Source organism: Sus scrofa, chromosome 6, assembly GCF_000003025.6.
Source record: "Sus scrofa isolate TJ Tabasco breed Duroc chromosome 6, Sscrofa11.1, whole genome shotgun sequence".
NCBI classification, from domain to species: domain Eukaryota; kingdom Metazoa; phylum Chordata; class Mammalia; order Artiodactyla; family Suidae; genus Sus; species Sus scrofa.
The window spans coordinates 134360646-134374181 of record NC_010448.4 but is presented as its reverse complement, the minus strand read 5'-3'; the positions used below and the strand labels follow the sequence as shown (position 1 = coordinate 134374181).

The 13536-nt window shown below is 36.5% G+C and overlaps 1 protein-coding gene across 2 annotated transcripts in view; it reads right to left on the bottom strand.

Moving 5' to 3' along the window:
* ADGRL4 (adhesion G protein-coupled receptor L4) overlaps positions 1 to 11468 on the bottom strand; it is a 99984-nt gene extending 88516 nt beyond the window's left edge. The window contains exons 1-2 of one of the 2 annotated variants that reach the window (XM_005665360.3): positions 11105 to 11468; positions 9500 to 9649 (exon numbers count right to left, since the gene is read on the bottom strand). In XM_005665360.3, the coding sequence (XP_005665417.2) occupies positions 9500 to 9649; positions 11105 to 11126 (172 nt within the window). In that variant the 5' untranslated portion in view covers positions 11127 to 11468. The remainder of the gene's footprint in view (positions 1 to 9499; positions 9650 to 11104) is intronic. The other variant, XM_005665361.3, reaches the window with a different exon arrangement.

Genomic DNA, 13536 nt, shown 5'->3' with positions numbered 1-13536 from the left:
TGGGATAGGATTACCTAAGGTAGTCTTCATATATGAATCTTCTACAATGTATAGAATTCAAGCAGGGAGTTCCCATGATGGTGCAGTGGAAATGAATCTGACTAGTATCCATGAGGATGCAAGTTTGATCCCTGGCCTTGCTCAGTGGGTCAGTGATCCGGCGTCATGTGAGCTGTGGTGTAGATCACAGACATGGCTTAGATCCCCCATTGCTATGGCCATGGCTGTAGCCAGCAGTTGTTGCTCTGATTTAACTCTTAATCTGGGAACTTCCATATGCCCCAAGTGTGGCTTTAAAAAGCCAAAAAAAAAAAAAAGAATTCAAGCAAATCTGAGTGCTGATCCACATAGGAACCCCCTTTCCTTAGCCTAGAATTAGTCTCAGAAAATGGATTAAATGAAATAGGGCTTATATAAAAAAGATGAATGTAAAAATGGGGGCCCACTCTTCTTGTAATGGTCATAGACAGGTTTTTTTGTTTGCTTGGCATTATTCACTCTCTTGATGGTAATAATCACTCAAATGTCCTTTTGAAAAGGACTTTCTCTCACTCTGTTCCCATGATTTGAAATTGAGACTCAGCAAGTCACTTTGCGATGTTAAAGGAGCTATCCCCACAGTCCTTTGTTCTTCTTTAAGACAATATATTCTTAAGAAGCAACAGAAGATGAAAAGGTATAAAAATTACATGTTTACAGTGCAATTTATATTTAATTTAAATTTCTGGATTTCTATGTGTGATCATTTTTGTAGGAGATAAAAACTTAGAAATAGACACTTTAGTCTCAATTTTCTGGTTATTTTTAAGAATTGGCTTGTATTACTGATAATTTTATCAGCTTATTGTCATACCTTTTTATCTTCTGTTGCTTTTTTTCTGGTTCAGTGGTTAACGAATCCGACTAGGAACCATGAGGTTGCAGGTTCGATCCCTGGCCTTGCTCAGTGGGTTAAGGATCCAGCATTGCTGTAAGCTGTGGTGTAGTTCACAGATGCAGCTCAGATCCTGTGTTGCTGTGGCTGTGGCAAAGGCCGGGGGCTACAGCTCCAATTAACCCCTAGCCTGGGAACCTCCATATGCCACAGGTGAGGCCCTAGAAAAGACAAAAAAAAAAAGACAAAAAAAAAATTTCCTAGAAGTTCCTAAAGAAATGATTAAACAGAAAATATAGGATGGTAGAAGTGCCATGTTCACTTTATATACAAAATGAAAACTAATTCTAAAAAAATGAGATATAATTTTTATTGTTTTTGATGCTTTATCAGCAGTAGCATATATTATATGGCATATTAGTACACACACATATATATATGCATGTGTATATATGTGTGTGTATGTGTATTGATGAATTATGATATAACGTATGATTAATTAACACTTTAGCCTGAAGTGAAAACAGAAAATGACCATCTTCAGTTGGAAAAACATCAGCACTCTAACAATGTCAAATCAGATGATAAGTCTTAATCTAAGATTGATTTAACACAGAATTTTGAATGTCTTTTTGATTGTTGAAATTAGAACTTGGAAGTTCTGTGTTTACTTTTACTATTTCAGTTTAATTCTCTGCCATTAGTTACCTGATATACTCTTCTGATTCTAAATATGCAATGAATCCATCTAGATAATACTCATTAAGAGTAATTAAAACCAAATGAGACTTCTACATGAAGAAATATTTTCATGTTTCATTATAGATTACTTGGGCAAATCCAAAATCATGTATTCATGTTAAACCTTTCTTTAAGATCTCAGGATAGTTCTTAATTTGCATCTCATTAATTTTCCTTGTGAGATAAACGTGAAACAGGATGACTTTGAAAAAAGATTCCTGAAACTTAGTCTGCAAAAATGGCAGAGTCAAGTCGGATGAGAGAAGTTTTAGTTTTAAAACCATGGAGCTGGAGGGAGTGGGATGGACTGGGAGTTTGGGTTAGTAGATGCAAATGTTGCATCTGGAGTGGATAAGAAATGAGATCCTGTTATATACCACAGGGAACTATATCTAGTCACTTGTGATGGTACATGATGGAGGATAATGTGTGAAAAAGAATGTATATATATGTATGTGTGTGTGTGTGTGTGTGTGTGTGTGTGTGTGTGTGTATGACTGGGTCACTTTGCTGTACAGCAGAAATTAACAGAACATTGTAAATCAACTATGACAGAAAAAATAAAAATAAAAAAAACCTGTGGAGCTGATTAGCAAAACTGAAATGACACAAGTCCGTTTTTCCTTTTCATTTTAAAAATAAAATATTAGCTTAAAGAAAGTTTTTATAATGGTTTATTCTTTTATTTTTCGCATTTTACATGTTAAAATAATTTGTAATCTTATAGAGAGGATATTTTTGAGGAAATTCTACCTAATTATTGTGGCTGGGTTTGTTCTATTGTGTAACCCTTCTTGTCAACAGGCAAAAGAGGTCATATTTCTAGTACAAGGAAAAGAATTCTTGAAATTGGCAAAGGTAATTTATTTATTTGGATGAAGTTCACAGAAGTTATGCATCCTGGAATGTAAGCCTTGGGTTAATTTAGACTATCATTTCTTAAATAGGTTATATTTTCCTTTCAGTACAAGAAGTCCCAGGGAAATAAGCACCTCACTTTAAACACATTTTGATACACAGCTATCTAGAAGTACATTAGACTTCATACTTATCAGAATTCATTAAACAAAGAAATTCCTCTGGAGTATGTAAAAATACATTTGTTTTACGAAAAACATTTGCTTCTTTGAGAATTTTTAGCAACATATACATACGAAGGGAGGTGTGGATACAATGTTACAGAGACATACACTTCCAAATCTTTAAATATTCCTTAAGTATTCCTTAAAAACTAGAAGGCACCTCCTCCCAAGAACTGGAATAAGAGTGGAAGAGTGAAAGAGAGAGAGTGAGACAGAAAGACAGAGAAGAGGAGAGAAAGGGAAAAATTAAAGAAAATGCTGGCCCTGGCTGCTACTCAATTCTCTACTCTGAAGTTCCAATACCACAACATGTAATAAATAAAAAAAGACAAGAAAAGTTGAAGATGAACTACCAAGAGAGCTGATGATTCCTGATCAGAAATGAAAACAAATATTCCAAAGACATCCATTTGCAGCCTTAAGACAAAAAGGACAAGATTTAGAAGCTGCTATGAAAAATTGCTTCTCTAGAGGGACCTGATCCAGGCAGTTTTGATCCACTCTATCTTTTGGGGATGTAACTTCACCAAAGTTATATATGGGTACAATTTAAAGATAATCTGTAAACTTTAACTTTCTTGTTTTTGTTCTGAACTGTCTCAATAAATAGACTAATTTAGGAAAACAGATTATTTAATTTGCCAGAACATGTCAAAACTGAGCTATGGACTACCATTTTTGGTAACAAAAATATGTTTGTATGCTAAATAATTAAGGGTACCATTTTCTAAATTTTCAAAACTATAATAGATCTCAAAAATGACAGGGACAAAATGAATATTCTAATTGTTAAAATAAGTAAATTTAAAAGGGAATTTTAAAAGGGAATTATGATGTTTTATCATATAAGAAAATGCTTGTGGTGTTCTTCAAAATGCACTAATACATTCTATGACTCTTTTGTCCTACATCATAACATTTATGTTATAAAATATTTGCATTAGTAACTACATAATGAATATATTTCTAAATAAGCTGGTATACAGTTAGAATCTAGATCAACAATGTATTAGATTTATCTTTGTTATTTTTAGAGCTAGAGATATTAGCAAAGTCCTTTAGAATTGGATTCATGACGAACAGATAATATTTATGGGTTGAATGAATGAAAATAATATATATATATCTTTAAACAAATAACAGAACATAAGCATCCAAATGAGAATTAACAACTTGAAAGGTAGTACATTTATTCTAGCAATCTCACTATTAAATGAAATGTCAAAACATTTCAAAACTTTAAAAATTGTCTTTGTTCCACACTACTCATACAAAATATTTCACCTCATATTACTTTATAACCACACACAATTTTCTTAAAACCATTCTGGCAATTAATCTTCTACTTTATCCATCAAATTTGGCCAGGAGTTTGTCTTAGCTGTTTCTGAAAATTAAATCCACTCTCAAAATTTCACAGTTACTGAGGATAAGATATAGATATATATATATTTAATTAGCTTATTTACATTTATTTAATTATATATATATAAATTAGAAAAGAGTTTTAATAAAATTTTGAGTACTGGCAGCATCATTTTCATAATTGAAATACCTTACAATGATACTTGAGTGAGAAATAACTGATGACTACTGGTTTATGTAATTCTGGCTTTTTTTTTTTTTTTTGTATTTTTAGGGCCCCACCTGCGGCATATGGAGGTTCCCAAGCTAGAGGTCAAATCAGAGCACAGCCGCAGCAACATGGGAATCTGGGCCGAGTCTGCAATTTATACCACAGCTCATGGCAACGCCAGATCCTTCACCCACTGAACAAGGCCAGGCATTGAACCCGAGTCCTCATGGACACTAGTCAGGTTCATTAACCATTAAGCCATGATGGGAACTACCTGGCATGTTTGTTTTCAAAAATCATTTACATACATAAGATGATTACTTATACTTCATAAAAGTCAAAAGGTATATAGGTATATAAAATATAGCTGTGACTATATATATCATTATTAAAGATGAAAAATCATGGAGATGTGATGCAAAGAAGAACGGTTATTTTTCTGTTTACATTTTTAGTACAGACTTTATTATTATCACTTTATTAAATATTTACAAGTGGTGTTATTATTGTAGGACACTGTTTTGGCAGTAGATATAATTGCGTTAACTGATGTGTGTATACATGACATATACACATTTTGTATGTTCTTCATCTGTTCTGATGACTATCGGGATGCCCATCTGGATGAGCATCCTCTTTATTACTAAAGGAAAAACTGTTACGGAAGCAATCACATCTCACCACTTCTATTCGAGCCTATTCACTTGTAATCTAGCCTGGGTAGATTTATGCTAGGAGACAATTTTAATGAACATTTCTCCCACATGCTGAATCTCTAGACTATTTCTTCTTCCTGACTCTTTGGTAGCTATTGTGATATTGGTCTCTCTACCTTTACCCATCTCCTACTGCTAGAGAGCAGTTCATTATGACAATCTTCCAGTTGTTTTTTCTCAAGCATATATATGGTTATTAGATAATAATGAAAGACTGCTTTTTAATCATACAACATGTCTCCCTGAGTCAGGCACCAAGACTTCATCATTTTCTACAAAGTGCTTGTGATGTTGTTCATAATAGGCATGTCCTGAGCTATGAAAAGATTTTTTACATGCATACAAGGAGTCAATTACATCCTTCCTGACCCTTCCCAGGCTTCACCTAGGGCAATTGTTTTTCTTCTGCCCACTCTGATTCCATGAAACTTGCAAGACTCCAGCCCCACTTAATGAGTTGACATGACAGTAGAGAGACTATTTCCTCACAGCCACCCATCCTCACACTCAGCCATGCACGGTATCCTTCCCCTGGTTCCTGCTTCTCGCTTCTCACAGTTCAGTTTATTCCAACTTTGTTAAATTACCTGGGAGAGGAGAGATGTTTCACTTCCTATATTTGTCATTATTGTGCACCAGAAAGTAACCACAAGAATAGCAAGAGTAATATATGTTTAAAGAACGAAAATAACCTAATCTTATGGTTAAATATAATCAATAATTTCAAAAGCCTTTAAATGAACCCCAGATTTCTATACAAACTTTTCCATCTCCTATCTGAAAATTACGCTTACAGATCTGTGTAAGGATAAGTGTGTTATTTCCCATTCATACCTCAAAGAAGTGATAGTAGATAAATTAATACTATTAAAAGGACACCATTCTACCAATTTGGTTTAAAAGCCTGTACACTAATTATGTCAGAGGACTGATAACATGCTGACACTTTTGGTACTCTAGAGAAGGCTGGGATCCCAGCGTTCCAGTCCTAGCTTTACCACTTTAGCCTTGGGACACTGGGAGATTCATTTAAGCTGTCAGAGTCCTGTTTCTCTAATATGGAAAAGGCTATAGCATAGAGCTCAACAGAAGACAGTTAAAACCAGTCATAATGGTGTTCGTAGGTAAAAGACAGCATCTGTTGTTTTTATTTCAAATGCTTGATATAAAAATTGAAGATATATAGGGTCAAGGCAACATAAACTATAATTAACTGTACAAATAAAAGGTGCTATTGTTTTTATAGGCTGGGTATACACCCTTTTGTGGATTGACCCTTGCTAATCCATTCTTACTCTACCTAATAGGATCATCTTTCTAATACACACAATCTTTCATGTACCTGAGCTCCTCAATACCTGCCACTGGCTCTTTTTGGTTAACAAAATAAAGTCCATACCCTTGACATCTTAACTTAATTTCCACTGACCTCTCCACTAATACACTCTCTGATACATATCCAGCATGAAATACTTGAAGCTCCTTGAAAAGTACACGTGTTCAACTTCTAGGCCTTTGTTACTGCTGATTTCTTCTGTCTGGCTTTGTCACTTTGTCGGTCTTGAGAAATCCTATTTATTTTTCAATTCTAAGCTTGAATGTCACCTCCACTTGGAAAGCTTTCCTGCAATTGATTGTACATCTCAAATATTCCTCTTTTAATACCTTTTATATCATTGTATCAAGTCATTAATATAGCTCTGTAACTATCCTCACATATACTAGAAATCAAGGCCACTTCTTATGTATTATTTTAACACAAGAGCATGGCAGAATCTGTTAAGCAGAGGCCTTATGGTGAAGATGAGTGAGTCGCAACACAGGCACTGGAATTAGACAGAATTGGGCTCAAATCCTGGCTCCACTGCTTCTTTGTTGTGCCACATGAGTTTTTCACTTAACCTGCTTACGACTTTATTTCCTTATAGAAAAAATGAGAAAAACAATGGATGAAGGTGTTATGCTAACTAACATCTTGGATGTAATGAACAGTAGATATTAACTCTCCCGATGATGACGGTGATAATGGCAGTGATGATGGTGAACATGCTCACGAAATACTTGTTCACTAAAAGGACAGTTAAGTGAAATAAATTCACTACTATTAAATCTTGTTGCTGGGGGACCAAAAAATCCAAATTCTAAATAACTTGTTCAAACTTAGCTCTTGGGATGGAATGTATTTAGGAAGGTTGGGTTATTATCATAACATTTATTTGACAGGGCTTTGAGGGAGCCAAAGTTTATGAAGATAAAGAAGATGATGGTAATGATGTCAAAAGCAACAACTTTCATTTCCCGAATAGTAGGCATCCTCTGGCATAAAACCTCTTTCTAATGATTTCTTAGTGACCCACTACCAATCCTAGAGAAAGATAAGGAAATCTGGGGAATCCTTTTGGAGATGAAAAAAGCCAACACAATTCTGCAAACCCAAAATACACCTAGACTATTTAGCAGTTGAAAATACAATGTTTTAATTTCCCAAATCATGTTAAATATATCTATTTTAAAAAAAATGTCAGGAGTTGCCATCATGGCACAGAGGAAACCAATCCAACTAGGAACCATGAGGTTTTGACCCCTGGCTTTGCTCAGGATCTGGTGTTGCTATGAGCTGTGGTGTAGGTCGCAGACGCAGTTTGGATCCTGCATTGCTGTGGCTGTGGCATAGGCTGGCAGCTGTAGCTCCAATTTGACCCCTAGCCTGGGAACCTCCATTTGCTGAGGGTGCAGCCCTAAAAAGCAAAATAAATAAATAAACGTCAAAAATCTGTCAGTGAACTAATAAAAAGGTGAAAAAGCTGAAAACCACTGTCTGAGCAGTTTTAAGAGGTCATTATAAACCTCAGATAGTGAATATTAAAACAAGTGACTATGTACCATTCTTTAAATAAGAGTGAGTTTTAAGTTAAGAAGAACTTGAAAAGAAAAGAAAAAAAATTCCACTACGAATTGTGTTCTGTGTGAAAAGAAATTGCAGGGCAAAGGTCTTGAAATATTTTTATTTTCAATGGAAAATATTTTCTGCCCTTCAGCTGACTATTGACTTAACAGCAGGAGGGAAAACAACTGCATTGGATAATGCAAGATGTGTTTTTTTAAAAAAATCATTAAAAACATGATTATAAGCTGGTTGGCTGCTGAAGGTCCAAACTGTGAAAAATTACTGATGTTAATAATAATGGTAATCATGACAGCTGAAAAGTACCTAAATAACAAAAAAGCAACACTGTTTATGAAGTACTATGGTATAATTTGTAATGATTAGTGTAAAAGCACACTAAAATGTTTGATGTAATATTTTGAAGGTCACTCAACTATCAACTTACCATAATGCCATTCAATGAAATACACAATAAAAATCTAAGAGTATTTATAGAAAGAATTTTGTAGTGCTTGTAAAATAATAAATTGCAAATCCTGGCTGTATGTACAAGCAGAAATGCCTGATCTAATGCACCATTAAGCAACTGTAGCTTTGCTCCACGTTTTTTAAACATTAAACTAATTATGATGAGGTCTGGTCTTACTACATGCTGCATATTTAATCTTTTTTAAGAGCCTATCAAATTGAATCACGAGACACAACTTGTTTATGCTATAAGCAAAACACATGCAATATTAACAATGTACAATATCCTGGCTTAATTAGAAAAAGTCCATGTTATCTTAAATACATTTAGGAGTGTAATACCACACAGTTCTAATCTGAACTTGCCATTTAATTATATTTTCAAACTAATTTATATAACTTGGAAATTTTTCTCTCTCTTTTACACATAATGTTGTTCTATTGACCTAGTTTAAACTAGATTCTACTAAAAACCAAAGAGAGAATAAAGAAAGAGAGGTGAGGCTTGAGGAAAGAAGAGGTGTGGCGGTGATGGAGACCACAGACAAGAAATCACTCAAAACTGATTAGCAGATGGTGTTCTGTTCATCAAGGCAAGGGACTAAATTGTACTCTAGAATGAACTTTCCTGGTGTTCTTGTTCTGGGCAGTAGCCTAAAATTTATAAATGAAATTTACTTCTTCCGAAGAGAATATATTTCAAAATTTTCCTCCTCTCTCTCTCTCCCCAGGGTATACATCCAGGGAATGCAGGAGAAAAAAAATGTTGAATTCTTAATACTATTCTCAAATTTAGATAGGCAAGTACTAAGGGAAGTGTCTGAGGGCAATGCATACATAAGGGTATAGCTAGATGTCATGAATTCTCTTTTTCCTGAAGCTACTGACTCTGCTCTCTGCAACCTAGTTTTTCAGTTTAAGTTCAAGGACAGTCTTTAGCAAAACTAAGATATACGAAGTATCAAAATGTATAATCAAGTATAAATTTTGACCTGAGAAGGACAAACATTGCTCATTATGCTTTTTTTCTTTTTTATCAACAGCATGAAATCAAACAGTATAAAGTAAGACAACTTAATTTCTGGATAAGCAAAAGCAACCACATCAAAATTAAATCTTATAATATGCTCCAAAAGAGGTAACAAAGATTTTTACCTTCACAAATTGAGACCCCATTTCCCGAAAATCCAATGTTGCAATAACAGCCTTCAGCGCCATTCCGTATTTCACATCTTGCATTTGGGACGCAAGGTTTCTTGGTACAATTTTGAGTGTAGGAACAATTCAGCAAAGTGGAAAACCCCACTAAAGAAAATAGAGAAAAAAAACACAAACGTTCCCCCAATTGTCCAGTTAAACTTCTTTCTTTCCATTTAGATCAATGCATATGAGAAGTTCCCAAGGGTGTATTTAGGTGAGTAACAGGACAAAAGCAAGTTAGTAAGAGAATTAACACTTCTCTTCAATCTCATTGTTTATCAGGTCAATCTCAACCAAGTTAAAAGTAGTAAACAACCTAGGCTTATAAAGAAAACAGTATTCCTAGATCACTGGACGCTTTACCCTGAGGAAAGGTGATTTTAATGTGAACTGCATGATTGTAAAGCAGTTTCCCGTAACTGGGAATGGTTCTGAGCAGAAAGAAATCAAGGTGAAACTGAGTATTTGGGTCTTTTCAAGTTCAAATCTGTGTTATTTTAAGATGAAAAGTAACTTATCATACCATCCAGAAGGACAAATGCAATGATTGTTTTTTTCTGGGTTCTAAGGATCTGTTTAAATTCTGCCTTTTCCATAAGAAGGTTTATTTTCTTTTTCTTCCATTAGGAGGAAAAAAAAATCAACTTAACATATTGGTCCAAAGACTGATCTTCCATATATGTATGACTGGGTCACTTTGCTGTACAGCAGAAATTGACACAATATTGTAAATCAACTATAATTTTATTAAAAACTTTTTAAAAAAGAAAAACAACAAAAACAAAAAAGACTGATTTTCCAGAAAGGGAACACCAGACAACGCGACCAACAACACCCAGCACAGGTAAGAGAGAACAAGCCTCTATTTCAGAGTTCTTGAAAACAAAGCTGGCAATGGTATTTTGTGGGCTGCTATGAAAAGATAAGGAAAAGCATAGGACATTCCTTTTTTATTGCTGTCCTAGGCCTGCTCACTCCAAGCCTGCTTGGGATGGACAGCTATGAATCGTCTCAGTTATTATTCTGAAAACCGTTATCTGAGATAAATCATCTTTATCTGGTAACAAGAGATGCTTAAACAGACAATTCTCAGTCTTAGCCTCACCTGGGACTGTATATGCCATCTAAACCAGAATTAATGCCGCTTCAAAGATGTGATTTATTAGCTTTCTGCGCAGTATCATTAAAATGGTATTTTAAATGAACGCAAAGTCTGAGTTGACAGTCCCCCTCAAAGGCCGGAAAACTGCCCACAAGTGTTAATGGTTTGGATTTTCCAAATCTCTCTCCGGGGAAGATCAGAAGAAAGGTCAAAGTCGGAGATTTGGGGCACTTTGGGAACTTTGTCAGCGGAAATAAAAAGGTGACTTAGTCCCTGGGCCCTGAATTTTGAACTCTAGAGTTGAAAGGCAAGGAGAAAAACATCCTGAGTAGGACTAGGTCAGTTCTCCCTGGAGTCTTGGCCAATGCACTTGGCACGTGAGTTCCACCTTAGAAAGCTCCCTTTCCCTGCAAGTGCTGGCCCCCGGGGCAGCCGGGCGGCCGGGCGCGGGCACTCACCGAGGAGCGGGAGGAGTCTCATTGGCGGCGCCGCGGTGGTGGCGGTGGCGGCGGTGGCGGTGGCGCGGGAAGAGCGGTGGGGCGAGCGGGTCGTGGACCTGGGATGCGGCGGGGCGGGTGCGCCAGGCTCCTGGCTCGGCCCCCGTGACGCGCCCGCTTCCTTCGGCCACTTTCCGGCTTCTTTTGTGTGAGTGCGTGTGTGGAGCGCTGAGTCCGCAGGCCACGTCCGGCCCCGGCCCCCACGCCACCCTTGACCTCATCCCTGGCCTCTAGGCGGCCGTCCCCAAGCGCGCCACAAGCCCTGGCTGCCCCCTCCCCAGGCGCAGCAGCCAGGGTATCACCCTCCCAGCCAGTGCGCTCCAGAGCCCTGGGGAGTGTTCCTCCTGAGAGAGCTTCCGGAGCTGCCTGGGTCTCAAGGGCCTTTCCTGCAACCGCAAGTCCAGGACACATGTTTTGTTTTTGTTTTATTCAGTTGCACATTGCCCTAAAGAACTCCGGGGCCAGAAGTTCGCTGGAACCTTGGTTCCAAACATCCGGGTATTTGGGTTTTCATTTCCAGTCTTGAGTCCACACCTTGTTGGGACTCAGGGTTTCAGAGTGTGAGGAAGGATATATTCGATCTTGCTTACAGTTCAGGATTGTGCCTGAAATTAGTTAAAAAAAAAAAAAAAACAAAAACAAAATAAAACCAAGTGTCAAGAATTATGGCACTGATGAATATAATGCTGTTTTCCATTTTCAACTAAAATTTACCCCTCCCTTTCCCCTCCCTCCCCAGAACACCTGGTATATCCTATACAGCTTTCCTTTAGCATGTTACTCTATGGAAGTCGATTACATAGATACGATCATTCAGGTTGAAACACAGAAACGATGCTAGTGTAAAAATTAAAAAGAACTGGCAGGCAAGGTTGCTCTCTAAGGACAGAAAGTAGATCCGTGTTTGCTGAGAATGGGGTGTAGAGTGGGGACTGATCGCAGCATCATTAAAGGAAATGTGGGGTGATGGGAATACTTGCATCTTGATTGACATGGTGGTTCCTAAGGGCATACATTTGTCAGAACGTATCTTTAAAATGGTACATTTTATTTCATGTAAATTATACCTCAATAAAGTTGATTTAAAGGAACAAAATGACTGATGTTGGTGTCACCCTCACAAGTCACTTTGTCTTTAAATAGTTGGGCACACCTTGTGGCATTCCATATACATTTCTGTTTAAGAAACATCTGCTCAGAATCTACTTTGTACAGAGAGTGCCCCCACAAAGATGAACAAACCATGGCTCTTGATCTCCAAAAAGTGTATAAACTAGTGGGGCATAATAATAAAAGTCACAATAATACATATACTGAGGTACAGACATATTTCCTTGACGCTCTATTGCATTTTCCTGAACATGCTCTAGCTTAATTCAATTCCTTCAAAAAGCTCTTGAGTTCTCCCACACCAAATGAGGGAAATGAGCAACAGAGGCATTGTGTGACTTGCCCAGAGTCACACAGCTAGTAAGTGACAGGGTAGATTCAAACCCAGGCTATACTGCTTCTGAGTCAAAGTGTAGTCATCAGTTCATGCATTTCAGGGAGTCTGAAGAGGTGACTTCAATGACTTAAATATCACAAAAAATAAGTTTTGGACTTTACTAGGCTCTTAATTGGTTTTACTTGGTTTTCTTTGAAGTTTTTTTTGTTTTGTTTTGTTTTGTTTTAACCTAGACAGTGACTCAGTGAGTAAAATTCTGGCAGCAGTCTGAATGAGGGATGTTATGGAGACATCAAAGGCAGGGAAATCAGAATAGTCCAGGAAAAAGACAACAAATGCCTGAACAAGGATAGGAGTTTTGGATGGGGGAGATAGAGATTAGAGAAAGGATTAGGTAAAGAAAATTGACATCATGTTGACATGCTAAGGTTGAGGGGTAAGTTTAGGACAAAGAAGTGTGACTGTTTTCTAGTGGTATAAGCAGAAGTTTGGAACCTTTCACAAAAATAGGAAAGATGGGATGAAGAGTGACTTCAGAGGGGAAAAGGTAACAAGCCCAGTTTTATAATGTAAAATTTGAGATGTTCTGATGACCTGATTCCATTCATGGGAAGCTAGTTTCTCCAGTCATTTCATGTATTCCTCATATGAAGTCATTGAGTATACTCATCATTCAAAAGACATAAATATAGAAATATGTTATTTTCTGAGACAAGTTATAAACTGAGACAGAGTACCTATTTTTAAAATCACTATTGTAAAATAATTTATCCATAGCCACACACACTTACTCTTTATTTTTATACTAAAGGTAATAGAAGAAAACCAACTCCAAAAAACATCATTTTTCTCTGCAATGCTGAAACATTAACAAAAATGAGCTAAAATGCAATTTAAAATATTTTTGAACTTTTTCTTTGCAAGTGTTTCTATTAAAAATTAAATA